Raw genomic sequence first — 19,720 nt, forward strand, 5'->3', positions numbered from 1 at the left:
TATAATACTGCCTTTAATATCAGATAGTGTAGAACGTGGTAGAACAGTGAGAAAAAAGCATTCATTTCCTTCTCTGTTGGAAACCACACGAAGGGTGTTTCACAGACTGGAAACCCACAACAATATTAAATTTCTAGACCAGTTTCATCATTTTATTTTAGTCATTAGCTTCCACTGGTAGAGAAGGCAAACATTTTCTTTTAATCATTAATTCATTCATCTATTCATTTTTCTTTAATGCAAAAAACATTTTTTGAGTGCCTACTATATACACAGAAATGAGATATAGATTAGTGACAAAACATTAGTATAAAAAAGACCAATGGGAGTTCTAAAGAGAGAAGCCATGCATATGGCTGAGGTGATCAGGAAAGGCTTCTTAGGGGAGGTGGCATCTGAGCTTGCCCTCGAACAGTGTCTGACATGCAACTATAGCTCAGTAAATTTCTATTAAATGAATTAATGTTATTGAATCATTCAATTAAAGTGAATAAATGAATAAAGAAAGAGTAGGCCAGATTTCAATGGGTAGATACAGAAATGGGGATCAGTATGGAGAAGGCAAAGAAACCAAGACGTGACACAAAACATATGGAATAGAGAATCTTCCAGGCTTGGAGGACATAGATTATTTCTGGGGAAAGGCATGACCAGTGTACCATCTTGTAGATGCAAGGCTTTGTTTGTTTGTTTGTTTGTTTGTTGACAGTAAGTGGGGAGCCACTGCCTATTTTAAATAGAAGGTTGACAGAGGCATATTTCTGTACTGAGGCATCCTTGATATCGGTTGGGTGGTGATATACCAGACAGGAGAGAAGAAAGACTGGAACAGAGATGTTAAGATGGTATCTCTATCATCCACACAACATCCCCTGACAGATAAAGAAGGAATGAGGTCCAGTTCTCTGATCTGCATTGAGTTCCATGCACTCATATCCAGGCCTACTTCTTAGAGGCTTATTATAAAAATATACAAATGGTAGTTTACAGTATAAACTCAAAGGGCCTCTGATATAAACACTGAGGGAAAATGGGAGAAAGTTCTGGTCAAAATAAATTTGGAATGAAATATTGTAATTTTGCAAAGAGATGAGGCATGACTAAGGAAGAACATGCATTAACTGGCCATAATTGCTGCTAAAAATTCACATGACATTAAACTAAGTTAGTTTAACCTTAAATTAAGAGTCAAGAATGTGCACAGAATAATAATGTTCTTCATCCAATCATTCATGTTTAATTTAACTAACAGCATTACTGTGACGGCACATTCGGCACATGGCCACACAGTGTTCTTAGAATGTTCCAAGGGCAGTTCTTTTGGCACGGAGAGAAACCATGTTAACCTCTTACTAAGTTTCCCATTGATTATTATTTAAAATTACTCTGTTTTAGCAAAACCCATAAACAGTTCAAAAGACAACTTCAAAATTCCCTAGCCACATATTTATTTAGATGTAACATCATTTTACTGAAAGATTCATGTATAATCAAAACATCTAATAACAGGTTAAGTAAATTACAGAATATCTATTTGTCAGAATAACTTACAGATCCTAAAATTTCTATTCCAAGGGATATTTTGCCTGATGTTAAACAAAAATCAGATCTGACACTATCTATAAAATATAGCTATATAAAAACATTCATAGAAGAAAACACAGGGAAGGAAATGCAGCAAGATGTTAATAACAATTGTCTGAGTTAATTTGTTCCTGAGTAAAAATTCTTTTTATTTTTCTCTGTTTTTCAAATATGTAGATACTAATTTTATATGAAAATCTAACTTAAACAATAAATGTAGTCTTTCTACCAGGAGCTGCTGCTAAATCTAGAAAACAGTGGAGTTGGAACTGGGATGCAAAGAGATTTCTGCAACCTAAATATAAAGGTTCTGTTTAAGGGCCTGTCACAGTGGGTGACACATGGGTAGCACTCAATAAATAGTCCATGAATGAGATATGGCACAGAATAACAAGTAAATTTGGGCAATTCTCTTTTTAAAAAATTCAGTTGGTTAGCAGGATGCCAAGCAAAACACATAATTGGTTATAAAATGTTAATTTCTACCTGATTGTTGCAGCAGAACTGGTAGAGTGAAAAATCCTGGGGAAAATCCAGGTGTTCTTCATTAGCTATTTCTTAGCCCTTCTTTTAAGCTTAAAGTTTTCAAAACACAGACCCAGACAGTTTAGTGCAGTAACAACATAGGGAGGTGGCTATTTTGGATAACCTGGACTCCCCTTTCACGAAGGATTTATACAGTACATTTTTTGTTTTAATTTTGAAGTAAATATTTCAATGTTTTGATTGCTTTCCTGTCTTCCTAAATCACCCCTATGCATCTTAATTCCTTGCAGACTCGTCACTCTTGGGAACATTAGTTGCTACATTATCATATAATATAGTAAGTTCTTAGTGAGAGCCTTATATCCCAAATGCTATGATTTCTGAGTTGTGAGTCTGTCTTCTCTTTCATTTGCAGTTCCTAAAATATGCCTTGCTGTGGCACATTTTTTGCATACACTTTTCTCTTTGCCCAGAACACCTCCCAATAAATTCCTTGTCCATCTATTAAATTCCTGCTCATCTCTCTCACCTTTCAGTAGCCAGCTTTCCTGACAACTCAGACACAGTATTCCTTTCTGTGTATCTTGTGCTCTTTGATTACTGTATTATTTCACCCCAAAACCTAGTAGCTTAAAATAATAAATACTTATTACCTCACATAGTTTTTGTGGGTTAAGAATTTGGGAGCAGAGAAGCTAGGTGGGTCTGGCTCAGGGTCTCTTATGAGGTGTGGTCAAGATGGTGGCCAGGGCTGTAGTCATCTGAAGGCTCAACTGGAGCTGATGGATCTACTTACTGGCTAATTTGTGCTGGTGGATAAGAGAAGGCCCCCAGCTTCTCACCACATGGACCTCTCCACAGGGTTGCTTGAGTATCCTCACAACATGGCAGCTGGCTTCTCCCAGAGTGAGTGATCCATGAGAAAGAGCAAGGAGGAAGTCACATGCTTTTTATGTTCTAATCCCAGACGTCACCCACCATCACTTCTGCCACATTCCATTCATTAGAAGCAAATCACTAAGTACAGCCTACACATGGGGGAAGGTAATCTGGCTCCATCTTTTAAAAGGAGATTAAAGAATTTATGGACAATTTAAAAACCTCCGAGACTGCTCTTACTGAATTATATGGTAATTATTTATCCAAATAATTTCATTCTTCAGGTTGTGTTTTAGAGCATCCTTAAAGCATTTGTTCTATGCTATATTAAACTGCAGGGCTCTGGGCAGTGACTACAGCAAGTTATAGAGGAATCAGACTTTGAATCTTAACTCCCACTTATTAGATGTGTGTCTGACTTGAGTAATTTACTTGAATCTCAGCTTCTTCCTCTTTCAGGTGAAACTGTAATAATTAGCCCTGTTGTCAGGATTAAATGAGATACTACAGGTGAGAGTACACTGCAAACTGTAAAGGACTGCAGGGTACGTTCGTACTGGGTCAGCCAGGACGGAGCGCCACAGGCCGTGCGTCAGTACTGTGGAGTCCGAGTTGCAGAATTCACTGCCTGCTTCACTTAACCACCATGCAAGGGGCCCTTTACCATCTCTTCTCTTTGCCTCAGAATACTTCCTGAGTTTGTCACATAGAGTTCTACATGGACTAGGTATTCAACAAGCATTTGTTGCTGCTGATTATAGTGCTGACAGTTGTGCTGGTTTTCTTTCTGTTTAGGGTAAAACAGGAAACTCTTTAGAGAGCAGGATCTCACAAACTAGACTAGAAAAAGACTAAGAAGTCCAGGATAACTAATTGTTAGAGTACAGTTTCCAGGATAGAATAAACTTGTGTTTACTCCTAGCTCTTCCATGCAGAAGCTTTGTGAACTTTATGATCTAAGCCTCAGTTTCTTCACCTGTAACATGGGGATAACAGCATGGCTTACTTGAAAATGCATGAGAAGCATCAAGAATACTGCCTGTCACATGGTAAACACTCCATAAATGTGGACTGTTATTCATCTTATGATTATTACTAAATAACTCCATCATTAATAAAAGAAAGGTGCTCAAATCTATGAAAGATGGCATCCTCTTGCTTGCAAGTCCCATTTTGGCCACTAGGATGACTTATTGAGTCCAGGAAAGAGTACTCTCCAAGGAGCGCCGTGTCTACCTGGGTGGCTATCTATCTAAAACAGCCTGTCTGGCTGGAGCTATTTCCATTTGCTGTCTTTATGAGCCCAGAGGCATGCATAGCTATGAGCACATTTCAGAAATTTGAAAAATAAACAATGAAATGCCTTATGCTTGCCACACATGTATTTTTCCTTCCATGATTTAGGTTGGCTGGTTCTAAGCCATAAAAAGTTTATAATAAGAAAGAAAAAAAAGAATGAAATTTGCCAGCTTCAAACTCTTTAACCCCACCCCCCAAAACTTTCCAACTCAAGGTTAAGATGTGAACAAATGTTCCAACCAATAGGTTCATGAAAGATTTAATAATTACTTTGCTTATGAAAGTTTAAACAGCTGCTTGTTAGTAAAAAGGCTCCCACCCAGGCAACGTAACTTGCTGTCCCCATTAAGGAGGTTTTACAAATCATCAGACCACATACTCAGATGCAAGACAAAACTGCATTTGCTATATAGCCTCTAAGTCGTCAATTCTGTACAGCATGATTTTGTCCACCAGGTCAATCAGGTTTGTTTATTCCTTCGACAAGGGCTTGACAGCATCAACGTTAAAGCTGTTTCCAAAAGGATGGCTGAGATTTTCAATAATTTATTTTTAAAAACATACATATGGGGAAGAGGCCATGCGTTTTTCTTTAGGCATATTTTACAGCATAACTCCATGAACACAGGGTTCATTAACAGACAGATTTAGAAATTATAGGTGGTCACATCACATTCCTTTAAAAAAAGAATAACACCACTCTTTGGGCTTTCATACATACTATTCCCTCTGCTTGGAGCATCCCCAACCCAACCCCACCCACGTAACCTTTAACTTGGTTAACTCCTGTGGTTAACTACTCGTGTTGAGGAGTCAATTGGATCTCTCCAGAAAGGCTTCCTTGGCTTCCCTGACCAGGATGTTTGCCCCTGAAATGAGCCCCTGTTATACCGTGTAGCTGCCATATTACGACACTTGTGGTTACCTGTTTACTTGCTTGTCTCTTCTGCCCCAAGTGCTATGAAAGGAATGTGATACAGCCAGCACATAGTAAGAGCTCAATAAATTCTTGTACAATGAATAAATGAATTCCACCCAAACTGCACTTTTTGTCCCCTGCATTCAAACTTTAACGATTTCTGCCAATTTTATTTCCTAAATATTTCCTGAATCCTTCTCCTCTTTCCCGACACTATGTCAGCTGTCCCAGTTCACATCCTCCTGTCTCCTAGCTGAATTTCAGTCTTTGCCTTCAGTCTTCTAATAGTGCCCATACTGTACCAAAACGCAAAGTTCCTGCTAAAACCCTTCAGGGACTTCCTACTGCCAACAGGACAAAGCCCCAGCCTTGCACACGGTATGTCAAGGCTGTGCTCCGTCCCTCTGATGAGCCCCTCCTATTTCTCAACTCCTTGCTTTTGCATAAGCTCTCCCCTCTCCAGTAAAGGTCAATATATATTGAGGGTCAGAGAGGCAAAATGACCTACCAAGAGAATGTGAGAGGTAGGATTTGAATTCTACTGGCTACGTTTCTGACTACAGGGCTATGCTGCCCATCTGACACGACTGCTGTAACTCTCATGCCTGACACATACCGGGTACTCAATAAATTCGTGTTGTATTAATGAATGAATAGTTTTTAAAAATGAATATTAAAAAACACCAAATATAAGCTACCCAGTGAATCTTATGCCTCTATCCTACTGTTTCTCAAAAAGTTTGGGGAATATTACAAATATTTAAACTTCTTAAAAATTCCCAGAGTACACCAGCACAATAAAGGTTTAAGAAGTGCCACAGGGGCACCTGGGTGGCTCAGTCGTTAAGCACCTGCCTTGGGCTCAGGTCATAATCCCGGGGTCCTGGGATCGAGCCCCGCATCGGGCTCCCTGCTCCACGGGAAGCCTGCTTCCCCCTCTCCCACTCCCCCTGCTTGTGTTCCCTCTCTTACTGTGTCTCCCTCTCTCTCTGTCAAATGAATGAATAAAATCTTTAAAAAAAAAAAAAAAGAAGTGCCACAAAAAAAGGAGTTTATTTTACTTTTTCAATAGAAGAGTTCCTAACTGTATCTGAACACATAATGTTAAAAAAACAAACAAACAAAACACTGACCAACACTGCTACTCTGTCAAGTAATGAAAGAGCTCCCACTGCGTCTTGTTACTATCTAACAGCATACAACGTGTGTACCATCAGTCTGATGATGATCCCCGAGTATTTTTTTTTTAAATAATGGAATTTTAAGGCTGGAAATGAACTTTGAGTTTTCCCAGACAAAGTTCCCCATTCTATAGTCGAAGGATTGAGTGGGCCAGGGTCATTCAGCTTATTTGTGGCAGAAATAAAACCAGAACCAAGGCGTGTGGCAACACCCATACTGTGTTTCTTCCATTATTCCACACCAGTGATTCTCAGTCTGGGGTGACTTCTGTCCCAGACATTTTGCAATGTCTGGAGTTTTTTCTGTTTTTTTTGGTTTTTTTTGACAGTTACGGTTATAGGGTGTGGGGGAGAGGCCAGGGATGCTGCTAAATATTCTACAACACACAGAGCAGACCCCCACAACAAAGAATTATTTGGCCCAAAATGCTAATAGTGTAGATATTAAGAAACCCTACCCCTCCCCCCCCACACACACAAAGAAAAAGTGAGCTATACACCTTACAAACTAAAACTTTCATCTCAACGTTTCCCACTGGCCTGCACAGTACTGCATTATATTTGAAATAACACTTTATATGAAACTGAAATTGTTCTTTGAATCCATGAAAATAACTGCCATAGGAAAAATGCATGTATAAAAAAACGATTTCACTCATCAAGGCTTTATCAAAATGGATTTGGATATTATCAACCAAAAAAAAAAATCTGAAACACTTTTCTTTTCCACACAATTCCCTCAGACTTCTGGAATATATTAACATTTTTAAAATATTACATTTACTAGGCAAAACCTCAGAAGGAGGCCTAGGAAATCACTGAGGAGCAAAGGAGATGGGGCAGCCCCAAGAGTCAATACTGGAAAATCTGTTCTCAGTAGAGAGTCTGTCCTACAGGTGCACCAACTCCCTAGTTTCAGGTCATCAGCCCTTTTGTCAGGTCACTTTGAGCACAACCCTCCTTCTGTGTTTGCCTGTTTGCTGGAGAGAAATACCCTGGAAGCATCATAAAGTGAGGCCAGGAAAGGGCTATTCAGGCTAATGTCAGGACAGGGTCCCCCCCTACACTGGCATGATTCTGGGCTTGGAGGAGCCAAAACGTGCCACTTTAGGAAGAGGGTAGAATTAATGTGCATAATACCCCTACTCTGCCATTTTCACATATTGAAACTCAATAAAGTATTTGTATTATTGGCAGTTTTAAGAAGCCTATGGTTAATTCAGTACTTATAGTTTATGGCTAAATTATACAGTAGGGTTTTGAAATGTGTTAATGCTTCATCAATCACATATACACTTTTTTAGAGCTGAAAATTACCACACCTCGTCCATGGTTCTTGGGCCAAATCAGAGGGATTCTTTATGTGCTAACTGCTTTTCTTTCATTAAAGTGCTGAGTATGAATAATGAGATGTAAGGGGTTATGCTGGGTGTTAGCACTGAAGACTGTCTGTCAGCCACTGTGAGAATATTAGCCTACTCTCAAGACACCCAGGATGTTTGATCTGCAAGCAGAATAACAGAAATTGCAATAAACCCTCTTCTTTTTAGAGCTAATTTCCATTGCAAGTAATTTGCTTAGCATTATTTAACACTCTTCTTTAGTATGATATGGAGCAAGGCAGGGAGGATGTGTTAGAGATAAGTTAGTCAACCTAAACAACCTAATGTTTACGTCACTGCTGCCATTACAGTAGTCCCCTCCTTATCCACAGGGGACACATTCCAAGATTCCCGGTGGATGCCCGAAACCACGGATAACATCGCCCCTTATATCTATTTTTTCCTATGCATACATACCCATGATGAAGTTTAACTTCTAAATTTGGCACAGAGCTTAACAACAATAACATAATAAAATAGAAAATTATAACAACATACTGTAATAAATGTTACGTGAATGTGGTCTCTCTCTCAAAATACCTTACTATCCTGTACTCACTCCTCGTGATGATGTGTGATGATAAAATGCCTATGTGATGAGCCGCAGTGAGGGGAATGACGTAGGCATGTGATGTAGCCTTGAGTTACTGCTGACTTGACCTTACATCAGAAGGAGGAGCATCTGCTTCCGGACTGCGGTTCACCGCAGGTAACTGAACCCGCAGAAGGCGAAACCGCAGATAAGGCAGGACTACTGTACCTATCATTAAAAACAAAGCTGAGCGATTTTCAGAAAGTTTGCCAGAGTTGAGGAGAGCTAGACTCCCTCATTAGCCAATGAAAGAATCGTTCTTAGTTGGCATTTGAATCTCCATCAGACATGTCTTTCCCCTCCTTCATTCTCATTTTCTACTCGCTTCTGAGCATTCATTTTCTGCTACATAATTTCCTCTTACCTGTAACTGCCTCCCTCCCTCTAGGTCTCTTTTCCTCTGTCTTCTGCTCACCTCTGATTACTCACCCCAGTATTTATCTTTATCATAACCTTTATCTTAAAGGGAACAGGAGAGGGGGTCTGACAGCAGGGAAACACCAGGTGGAGATCAGCATTTTAAAACAGCTCTGAGCTGCATTGCAAAAATAGGGGAGAGATTAGAACAAGAAAAATCGGTGGGGAGGGAATAGCAAGGGCCTGAATTAGGACAATAATGACAGTAAAGGCAAGACAGAACAGATTTTTTTTAACATGATGAAAGTAGACTTAAAGGATGTGGTGCCTGGCTGTAGGTCAGTGATAAAGAGGAGAAAATGAAAACTAATGTGAAGTGCTCTAACCGTGCCAGCAGGTAAACACGGCTCCTTTCACAGAGACGAGAAACTAAGGCAAGTGATCAGGTTTGAAGGAGTTGAGGTGTTCAGGCTTGGACAATACAGAGCTGCATTTAGAGGTGATGTCCAATATGTCAATGGACAATCACTATTCTAAATGGACAGGAGAACTTTTCGATTTAACAGGAATTGAGATTAAGAAAATTCTCCAACCATTTTCTCCTTTACTTCCTCTCTTCATTTTACTAAAACAAAATATGTGTTGAGAAGCTACTGCATGCCAAGTCCTAGTACAGGCATTAGTGAGAAGAGAGAAAAAAAGTAAACAGTGTCTGCTCAGGGCATTAGCAAGCTCTGGCGGGAGATGACACCATCAGAGCATATAGTGCTGAGATGAGGTGAAGGTTACCTGAGGAAGCTTCATGGAAGGGGCAGCACTGATCAGGGATGGACTATGCTTACTTACACTAGGTTCATTAGCTCACCTAATGCCTAGAGAGAAGAACACATGCTTGCTGCTTCCCTTCACAGTCTGGACATCCCCTGCAGTTTCAAGCAGACTATGAGACAGATTCCTCCCCAAAAATAGTCACACAGACTTCACTGCACTCATCCACATGCCTTCTGTGGAAGTAATACTGTGACTTCTTTGTGGGAGAACTTTTGTTAATTTTCTACCTTGTATGTCTTGGTAACAACGTATTTATAAACCAACTGCTGGAATGCTATGCAATGCTATGGTAGAAGTAAAAGTTTAATCCTGAGTCTTGTGAACTCTCTGGAATCTACCCACCTAGAGAAAAAGCTACCCCCCACAGAATACAGAGACTGAAGCACCCTGAAGAAGATCAGGGTGCTTAAATTTCAGGCTGACCCAGCAAGTCTACTCCTAGGCATTTACCCAAAGAGAAATGAAAATGTAGGTCCACAGAAAGATTTGCATAAGGATATTCACAGAAGCTCTCCTTATAACAATCAAAAACTAGAAACCACCCAAATGTCCAACAACTGCTGAATGGATAAACAAATTGTAGTATATCCATGCAATAAAATATCACTTAGCAGCAATATAAAGGGATGGACAATTGATAAAACAACATGGATAAATCTCAAAAGCATTATATGTGAGTGAAAGAATGCCAGACTCGGAAGACTGCACATTCTATGATTCCACTTCTATGAAATTCTAGAGAAGAAAAAACTCTAGTTCTAGGAAGCAGATCAGTAGTTACCAGGGGGCAGGGGAGTGGAGGAGGAGATGGACAGCAAAGGTGTACGAGCAGTGTTTGGAGTGATGAAAATATTCTCTATTATGCAGTGGTTACATTACTGTGTACAGTTTTTAAGCTCATTGAATTGTATACTAAATTTGGTAAATTTATGTAATTATGCTTCCATAAAGCTGATTTTTTTTTTTTTAAATCAGCCTGAGCTGAGGAGTAGGCCCAAGCATTCCCAACCAGAAGATGCCAATGGCCCTTGGGAAGCTGTATGAGCCAGCACTACTTCAGCCCTCTGGCTGCTACAGCCCTAAACAGAACTCCTCTGCTTCAGTGCTTTAGCTCAGACCATGACACCCCCTGGCTGCTGCAGACCAAGGCTCCCGATAACTCACGCTCATCTTGCCACCCAGCCTAGGGACCAGAGAACCCTGCTCACCCAGACGACTGATCACAGATAATCCTAAACCCCTCCTGCTCTGGACTAGCAGCCTTAAAAATGGCAACACTTTATCCTAGAACTACTGACTGGGGAAAATACCTGGTAAGGATTACACTTTAAGGAGGCTGACTCCTTGGAGCCTGGAATATAGACTCTGGGCCCTTCTGTTATCAGGTTCCTAAAGGGCAAGGGGCTTGTTTGTTTGTTTTCTCAACATTGGAAAGTAGAGTTTCTCTATAGCTATCTGACTCCCTAGGGTCCTACTGAAATCTTGCTTCTCCATTATCCCTGTGGCTACAAGCCTAAGGCTGATGCATGCCCACATCCTGGATGTAATTTGGGAAGGAAGAACATAAAACAAATCTTCACTGCAACAGAGCCCTTATGTCTGGGAGAGGTCCTGAGTCAAGACATGTACAGAAGATTTGTTTCTCCATCACTATTCACTTTTTCCTTCACCCCGTCTACCTCTTTAAGCAAAATACAAGTCTGTAATTCTAGAATAACTTGATGTTTAAATGCTATTTCCAGAGTTTCAATAACTACTAATAGAGGAAATTTGCACCAGACACCTTATCAGAACAGTTTTTTGGTACACTTAATGTCAGATGAAGTAAACTTCCATTCAGTGTGTGTCTGCATTGTACCAAACACAGTGCTAGGCTATTTGATGTGCTGGGCTAGTTGAGTCCTCAAGATAATCCTGCTAAATTACATATACCATCGCTTCTTTGCAGAAAAGTTCTCTAAGACTCAGAGAATAAGCAACTTGCCAAACTTACTTAACCTTCGGCTAGCATAGAGTCTGAATCTACCTCTAGTACTATTTGATTTGCAAACTTTGCTAAGGAAAAAAATATTTCGGGAAATTACTGTGGTTTAAAACTTGGTTTAAACATTTTTAAGGTCCTGGTTTTGACCTCAGGCACCTGAGTGTGGACCTCAGGCACCTGAGTTTCCTTTGATGTTACTTTCCTCACCTGTAAATGATGAAAATAAATCCACTTCACTGAGCTTTGAAAGACTCAAATAACATAATCCACACAATAAGCATAATAACTATAGGCTATCAGTATGATCTCAAATGCCAACCTGGCTCTAAATGGAATAAATACATGTGTGTGTTGGGGGGGGAGTGTGTGGGTGTGGGTGTGCAGCTAGACAGAGGTTGAATTTCCACACCATGGATCCTATTACACTCTTCAAATCATTGTAAAACTTTTGGTGGGAAATAAGTAAATATATATATCCTGCCTTCAATGAGTTTATAAGGACCATCTCTGTAAATTCATGTTCTCTCTTTCCCCAGCCATCTCTAAAAACTGATACTTGACCACAAAACCCTATTCCCAAACAGCCCATGCGCCCCCTTCACTCACCTGCTCTGGGTACTTGCTACCAATGATCTCTGCTACAGTGTTGAAGGAATCAGCATCTGGGTAGTTCTTTGCCGCCATCTTCAGCTGAATAACAATTCTGTTCCCACGAGAAGCCATTCTTGACATCATTTCTGCATCTTCCACTGTAATACAAGCTGTGGGGATTTTTGGCACACCATCTTGGTATTCCTGAATACCTGTGTGAGGACTTGAGAAAAGAAGCCACCAGGTTACCTTAAAAGTAGAAATGGACCAAAAGTATTTTTTAAGTGTCTGTATTTGGCATTTAACTCTCACTGATCTTTGTTTGCATATGAGAAATAGGATGGGTGGGCAATATTGGTTTATTTGCTTTTGATGTGAATTTTCCTTTTTGGTAAAAATAACTTAGAAAGTTCAATTTAATGGTCATCTCATTGAAAACATTACATGAAATTTATTTTGATAATTTGATGATCCTTTAAAGTTGCAAATTGCCTCAAACTCAAAAGAACATTAACAGCACCTTCACGACCAAGAGGTGAATGAACACATGTGTTCAAGGAGACAAAGAAAGCTCTGAAGTCCATCAAGGCTACAGACCAGAAGACCCACATCTCTGGGAGAAAACTGCCCAAATACATCCAGCTCTCTGTCACAGACTGATTCTGCGGATACTCTCTTCCCACTCAAACACAGAGATCTGAACATGCAGCCCTGCATTGGTGGTAGAATGCTTTTGCAGAAAACTGTAGAACAATGGGAAATATTTGTGTTCCCATGGAGAAAAGTGCTGCATAAACCCCAGTCCCTGATTTTACTGTTACAAGAAAAAGAAAACTATGATAATTTTGGCACTAGAAAAGAAATATTACCCCAACGGTCAAGTTTTTCCTAGTAATTTCCAGATGCTTCTTAGATTACTAGAAACACTTGTAATTAAAGTTTCTATGAATCTATTGTTGATTCAACCTCTATACATGCTAATTGAGTTTATCAAACTCATTTCCTAAAATTGCTCTGTCAAACTGTCCCTTTTCGCTCCTGAGGTAGGACTCCAAAGGCTCCCAAACCACAACCCCCTCGGGACCAAACTGGCACAAGTTTCAGAGTGTGCACCACACCCTATCAGCCCATTCCCATCTTCTGTGAAGGCACAAGCTAACTGCCTCCCTCTTAAAAGTAATTTTTCTTTTCCTACTTCCACGTTTGTTTCAAGTTGCCTCATATTTGCAGGAAACCCTTTCTCCTTCTCTCAGCCACAACACATTTCTCTCCTATAGAAGTGACTCCAACCTCCACATGCATAAACATGACAATCCAGTCTTATCACTGCTTTCTTGGTGTGACTGCACGGTTGTGACAATATGTCTGCTGACTACTTACTTACTTAGAGAAACTGCACAGCAAAATGATTAAGAACAGAGACCGCGGAGCAAAACCATCTAGGTTCAAATCTGGGCTATGGCACTTATTGCTAATTGACCTTGGGCAAATTATATATACTTGCTTCAGTGGCTTCATCTATAAATAAAAGTGATAATAATACTTAACTCACAGAGTTATTTTGCAGATTCAATTAATTTATACAAGTGAATCACTTGCCATGAAACCTAGCACTCAATAAATGCTAAATATTTATTTTGTTAACTTGTCTATTACCTTATCCCTGCAGAGAGAGACTGTCTAATCTCAAATCCTTAGCACCATCTTAGCACACCCTCTATGAACATTTCTTAAATGGTAGTCTTCATCAAGAGAGAGACAAATGACTTATAAACTCAAAAACTGTAATACAGAAACCCTAAATCTCAATCCCTACTCTGGAATATGCTTAATTCACTCTAACTTCTGGTTCAGAGTGGGCCATGGGGTCATATAACCTAGGTCTAATCCTGGCTCTACCATGACATGTAGCAACCCACATGATCTCTCTGTTTCTGAGTTTCTACATCTATAAAGTGGAGAATAATATTAGTATTGACTTCATAAGATTGCTATGAGGATAAAAGATAGTATATATAAAGAATTTAAAATGGTATTTGGCACATTATAATTATTTAGTAAATATTAGTTATTATTATTTCTTCAGTGCAATTTTTCCCAATGAGTTGGTACAGTGATTAATGACCAAAAGTACTTTGAAACATGTAGGAAAACAATCTAAATATTTATTGTTCAGATTACCTTACATGATGTCTGGGATTCAACAAATTCTCCTTGTTCTCAGACTCTTACTCAAGAGGAGGTCAGTGTAACATTTCTCAACAGGTTCTTTTTTTTAAGTTTTTATTTAAATTCCAGTTAGTTAACATACAGTGTAATATTGGTTTCAGGTGTACAGTATAGTGATTCAACACTTCTATACAATACCTGTTGCTCATCACAAGTGCACTCCTTAATCCCTATTAGCTATTTAACACATCCCTCCACCCACCACCCCTTTGGTAACCATCAATTTGTTCTCTACAGTTAAGAGTCTGTTTCTTGGTTTGCCAATCTCACTTTCTTTTCTTTCCTTTTGCTTGTTTGTTTTGCTTAAATGATTTTCCTGAAGAAATTTGTACCAATAAGTTAGGGTAAGCATTCTTAAAGTGGGGACAGTAAGTTGGGTATGCACCCGTGACTCCAGGGAGGAAAACAGCACTAAAAGGCATCTTCCAACTATGGTTCTGAATTCAAGATATAAAAACCTTTGTAATTTGTTTCTGCAATTAAGAATGTCCTCCAGGAGTGCAATCCAGCACTGTTTAGTAGAAGTAGGAAGAATGAGGACTCAACACTTTTCTCTGGAGAACTGTACTTTCACTGCCTATTGTTCTACAGGGGATGATCAGCATTAAACACCACCTTCCTGCTCCCATTTATAACCCCACCTGCAATTTAACAATAGCAAAGGGTAAACTACAAGGAAAGCTATAAAAAAATCAAAATGATTATATTTAAAAATTAATACCAATTCTTTACAAACTCTTCCAAAAATTTTAAGAGAAGGGAACACTTCCCAACTTACTCTACAAGGTCACTATTACTGATATTTAAACCAAAGATATCATAAGAAAACTATGAACTAAAATCTTTTATGAATATAAATGCAAAAAAATCCTCAACAAAATATAAGCAAACTGATATCAGCAACAAATAAAAAGGATTATACACCATGACCAAGAGGGATTTATCCCAGAAATGCAAGGTTGGTTTAACATCCAAGAATCAATCAATGTAATATATCATATAATACAAAAGGACAAAAGCCACATGATCATCTCAATAGATACTAAAAAAGCATTTGACTAAATCTAACACTCCTTCATGTTAAAAAAAAAAAAAAAAAGCTATAGGAGCAAGAGAGGGTGACGCTGGTATAAGGATAGACATAGATCAATAGAATAGAATTTAAAGTCCAAAAATAAACCTTTAAAGAATGGTCAGTTCATATTCAGCAAGGGTGCCAAAATAATTCAATGTATATAGAAAAATATTTTCAAAGAAATGGTGCTGGGGTCAACCAAATATCCACATGTAAGAGAAAAAAGCTGCACCCATATATCACAACATATATAAAAATCAATTAAAAAATTAATTACAGGGGGCACCTGGGGGGCTAAGTTGGTTGTGTCTGACTCTTGATTTTGGCTCAGGTCATGATCTCAGGGTCATGAGATTGATCCCTGAGTCTGGCTCTGTGCTGGGTGTAGAGCCTGCTTAAGATTCTCTCTCTCCCTCTTTCTCTGCCCCTCCTCCCTCTCTCTCTCTCTCTCTAAAAACAAATAAAAATAAAGATAAAAATAAAAATAAAATAAAATATTTTTAAAAAATTAATCACAGACCTAAATGTAAGAGCTAAAATTATAAAACATCATGACTTCAGGTAATGAAATTATTTCTTAGATACAACACCAAAATCATAAGCAACAAAAGAAAAAATAGATAAATTGAACCATGGAAATTGTAAACCTTTGTATTTCAAAAGACACCATCAAAAAATGAAAAGACAATGCACAGGATGGGAGAAAATTTTTGTAAATTGTGTTCCTGATAAAGCACTTATATCTACAATATATACAGTCTACAATATATAAAAACTTGAAACCCTGTACATTATTGATGGGAATGTAAAATGGTGAAGCCACTTTAAAAACAATTTGACAGTTCCTTAAAAAGTGAAACATGTACTGCTAGGTATATACTCAAAAGAAATGAAAATATATATTCACACGAAAACTTGCACACAAATGTTCATAGAAGTATTATTCATAATAGTCAAAGGTAAAAACAACCCTTATGTCTATCAGCTCATGAATGGATCAATAAAATGTATGTCCATACAATGGAATATTATTCAGCAATAAAAAAAATTATGTTGTTATACATGCTGCAACATGGATGAAACTTAAAAACATTACCTTAAGTGAAAGAAGTAAAAAAAGACCACATATTGTAAGAGTCCACTTACATGAAATGTTTAGATAGGTAAATCCGTAGAGGTAGAAAGTAAATTTTAGGTTGCCTAGAGCTGGTTGAGGGCGAGGAAAATGGGCAGTGAATGCTAATAGGTATGGGGTTTCTTTGGGGGCTGATGACAATGTTTTAAAATTAATGATGAGTGTTGTACAACTTCATGAATATCAGCTCTCCTGATTCACCAGCTTGCTGGCTATATATCTTGGGACTTCGCAGCCTCCATTATCACATGAGTCAAGTCCTCATAATAAATCTCTTTATATATATATATTGGTTTTCTTTTTCTAAAGAATCATGACTAAAACAGCCACAATGAGTCAAATTTCTTTTTATTTGCAGCCAAATATATTCCCAACATTTGCAATGACCAAAATAGATAAATGATGCATTACATATTTAAAAATTATAAATATTAACCTTAAACCTTTCTTTTCACAAATATACAGCTTCATATCAAATAAATATATCCAAATTAAAATTACTGAAAGAAGCCATTATAAAGGATTCTGGGAAGATAGTGAAGTAAACCTGCCCTGTAAGAAGTGCTTAAGGGAGTCCTACAGAGTGAAATGAAAAGACACTAGACAGTAACTTGAAGCCATGTAAAGAAATAAAGCTCTCAATAAAGATAAATAAATAGGTAATTATAAAGGCTATTTTCATTGTAACATTGGTTTGTAGTTCCACTTTCATGTTTTCTAAATGATTTAAGAGACTAATGTATTTAAAATAATTCTTAGTTTATTTGGGGACATAATGTATTAAGATGTAACTTGGTGATATCAGTGACCAAAAAGCATGGGGGTGGAGCTGAAAAGATCAGAGTTTTTCTATGTTATTGAAGTTAAGCTGGTATAAATTCAAATTAGAGTCCTATAACTTAGCATGTTAAATGTAATCCCCATGGTAAGCACAAAGAAATAGTTCTAGAATATAAACAAAAGGAATTGAAAAAGAAATATAAATATTCCACTATAAAAAATCAGCTAAACACAAAAGAAAACAGTAATGCAGAAAATGAGGGACAAAAAAAAAAGCTAGAAGACATTTAAAAAAAAAAGCAAATAGCAAAATGAAAGAAAAGAGTCCTTACTTAGCAATAATTACTTTAAATGTAAATAGATTAAAATCTCTAATCAAAAGGTGGAGATTGGCAGAATGGATTTTTTAAATTATCTAACTATATTCTATCTACAAGAGACTCACTTTAGAGCTAAAGACACAAATATTTTGAAAATAAAAGGATGGAAAAAGATATTCCATGCAAATATTAAACAAAAGAGAATAGGGATGGCTATACTGATATCGGACAAAATAGACTTTAAATCAAAAAGGGTTATAAGAGACAAAGAACATTATATACTAATGAAGGGGTGAATACAGCAAGAAGATATTAACAATTATGAACATTTAGGCACCTAATGGCAGACTGTCAACATATATGAAGCGAAAACTGACAGAATTGAAGGTAGAAATAGACAGTTCTAGAATAATAGTTTGAGACTTCAATACTCAACTCTCAATAGTGGATAGAACAACCTGTGACATACACCTGTTCATAAACATTCCCCTCTCGGGTGGTCCCTCAGCATTTACTCCTAGCCTCTAGGGCTATAAAAGCAGATCCTAATAGAGGTGGGGTTTCGGAGATCTACTCGCCTGGTATCCACCCAAAACACACTTCTGTCCATGAGTCCCCTTGATAAACCATTTCTCGTCAAGCTGGACTTCTCAATCTTTTTCTTCAGTTTTATGTCTCCTTCAGCATTTAGAAGTCACAGAACAACCAGACAGAAGATAAGTAAGGAAATAGAGGACTTAAACAACACAATAAACCCATTAGATCTAAGAGACCACTCTATCCAACAACAGCACACACATTCTTCTCAAGCACACATGGAATGTTTTCCAGGATAGGCCACATTAGGCCACAAACTGAGTCTCAACAGATTTAAAAGGGCATATATCACGCAAAGCATCTTCCCTGGCCACAAAAGAATGAAGTTAGAAAAAATACAAAAGGAAAATGAAAATTCACAAATTTTTGGAAACTAAACAGCACACTCTTAACCAGCCAATGGATCAAAGAAGAAATCACAAGGGAAATTATAAAATATTTAGCTATGAAGGAAAACAAAACCACAACATACCAAAACATACAGTATGCAGCAAAAGCACTGCTAAGAGGAAAGTTTATAGTGATAAATGCTTACATTAAAAAACAGGAAAGATCTCAAATCAACTACCTAACTTTACAACTTAAGGAACTAGAAATAGAAAAAGAAGAACAAATTAAACTCAAAGCTAGTGAAAGAAAGGAAATAAAGGTTAGAATAGAGATTTAAAAAAAAAGGTTAGAGCAGAGATAAATGAAACAGAGAATATAAAAACAACAGAAAAATCAATAAAACCAAAAGTTGGTTCTTTGAAAAGATCAACAAAATTGACAAACCTTTAGCTAGATGGACTAAGAAATATAGAGAGAACAGTCACATTACTAAAATCAGCAATAAAATTGGGGACATTATTACCAATTCCACAGAAATAAAAAAGGATTATAAAAGAGTATATGAACAATTATATGCTAACAAATTGGATAACCTAAATGAAATGGACAAATTTCTAGGAACATGAAACCTACCAACTCTAAGTCATGAATAAATAGAAAATCTGAATACATCTGTACCTAGTAAGGAAATTGAATTAATAATCAAAAAATCTCCTGACAAGGAAAAGCCCTGGACATGTTGATTTCAAGGGAAAATTCTACCTAACATTTAAAGACCTAACATCAAACTTTCTCAAACTTTTTAAAAAAATAAAAAGGAGGGATTACTTTCTAATTCATTCTATGAGGCTAGCATTACCCTAATACCAAAGCCAGGCAAGGACACTACAAGGAAATAAACTACAGACCAATAACCCTTAGGAACACTGTAAAAATTCTCAACAAAATACTAGCAAATGGCAGCATATTCAAAGGATTATACACCATGACTAAGTGGAATTTATTCCTGGAATGCAGGGATGGTTCAACATACAAAAATCAATCAATGTAATTTACCACATTAACAGAATTAAGGGGAAAAATATGATCATCTTAAGTAATGAAGAAAAAGCATGTGACAAATTTCAAGACCCTTTCATGATAAAAACACTCAAAAAACTAAAAATAGA

The 19,720-nt window shown here is 37.6% G+C and overlaps 1 protein-coding gene across 6 annotated transcripts in view; it reads right to left on the reverse strand.

Moving 5' to 3' along the window:
* Positions 1–19,720, reverse strand: part of CPQ (carboxypeptidase Q) — a 448,086-nt gene that overhangs the window by 230,237 nt on the left and 198,129 nt on the right. For all 6 annotated transcript variants that reach the window (XM_078072196.1, XM_078072199.1, XM_078072193.1 and 3 more), the window contains exon 4: positions 12,101–12,308. In XM_078072196.1, the coding sequence (XP_077928322.1) occupies positions 12,101–12,308 (208 nt within the window). The remainder of the gene's footprint in view (positions 1–12,100; positions 12,309–19,720) is intronic.

This window comes from Halichoerus grypus, chromosome 5 (genome assembly GCF_964656455.1).
Source record: "Halichoerus grypus chromosome 5, mHalGry1.hap1.1, whole genome shotgun sequence".
NCBI classification, from domain to species: Eukaryota; Metazoa; Chordata; class Mammalia; order Carnivora; family Phocidae; genus Halichoerus; species Halichoerus grypus.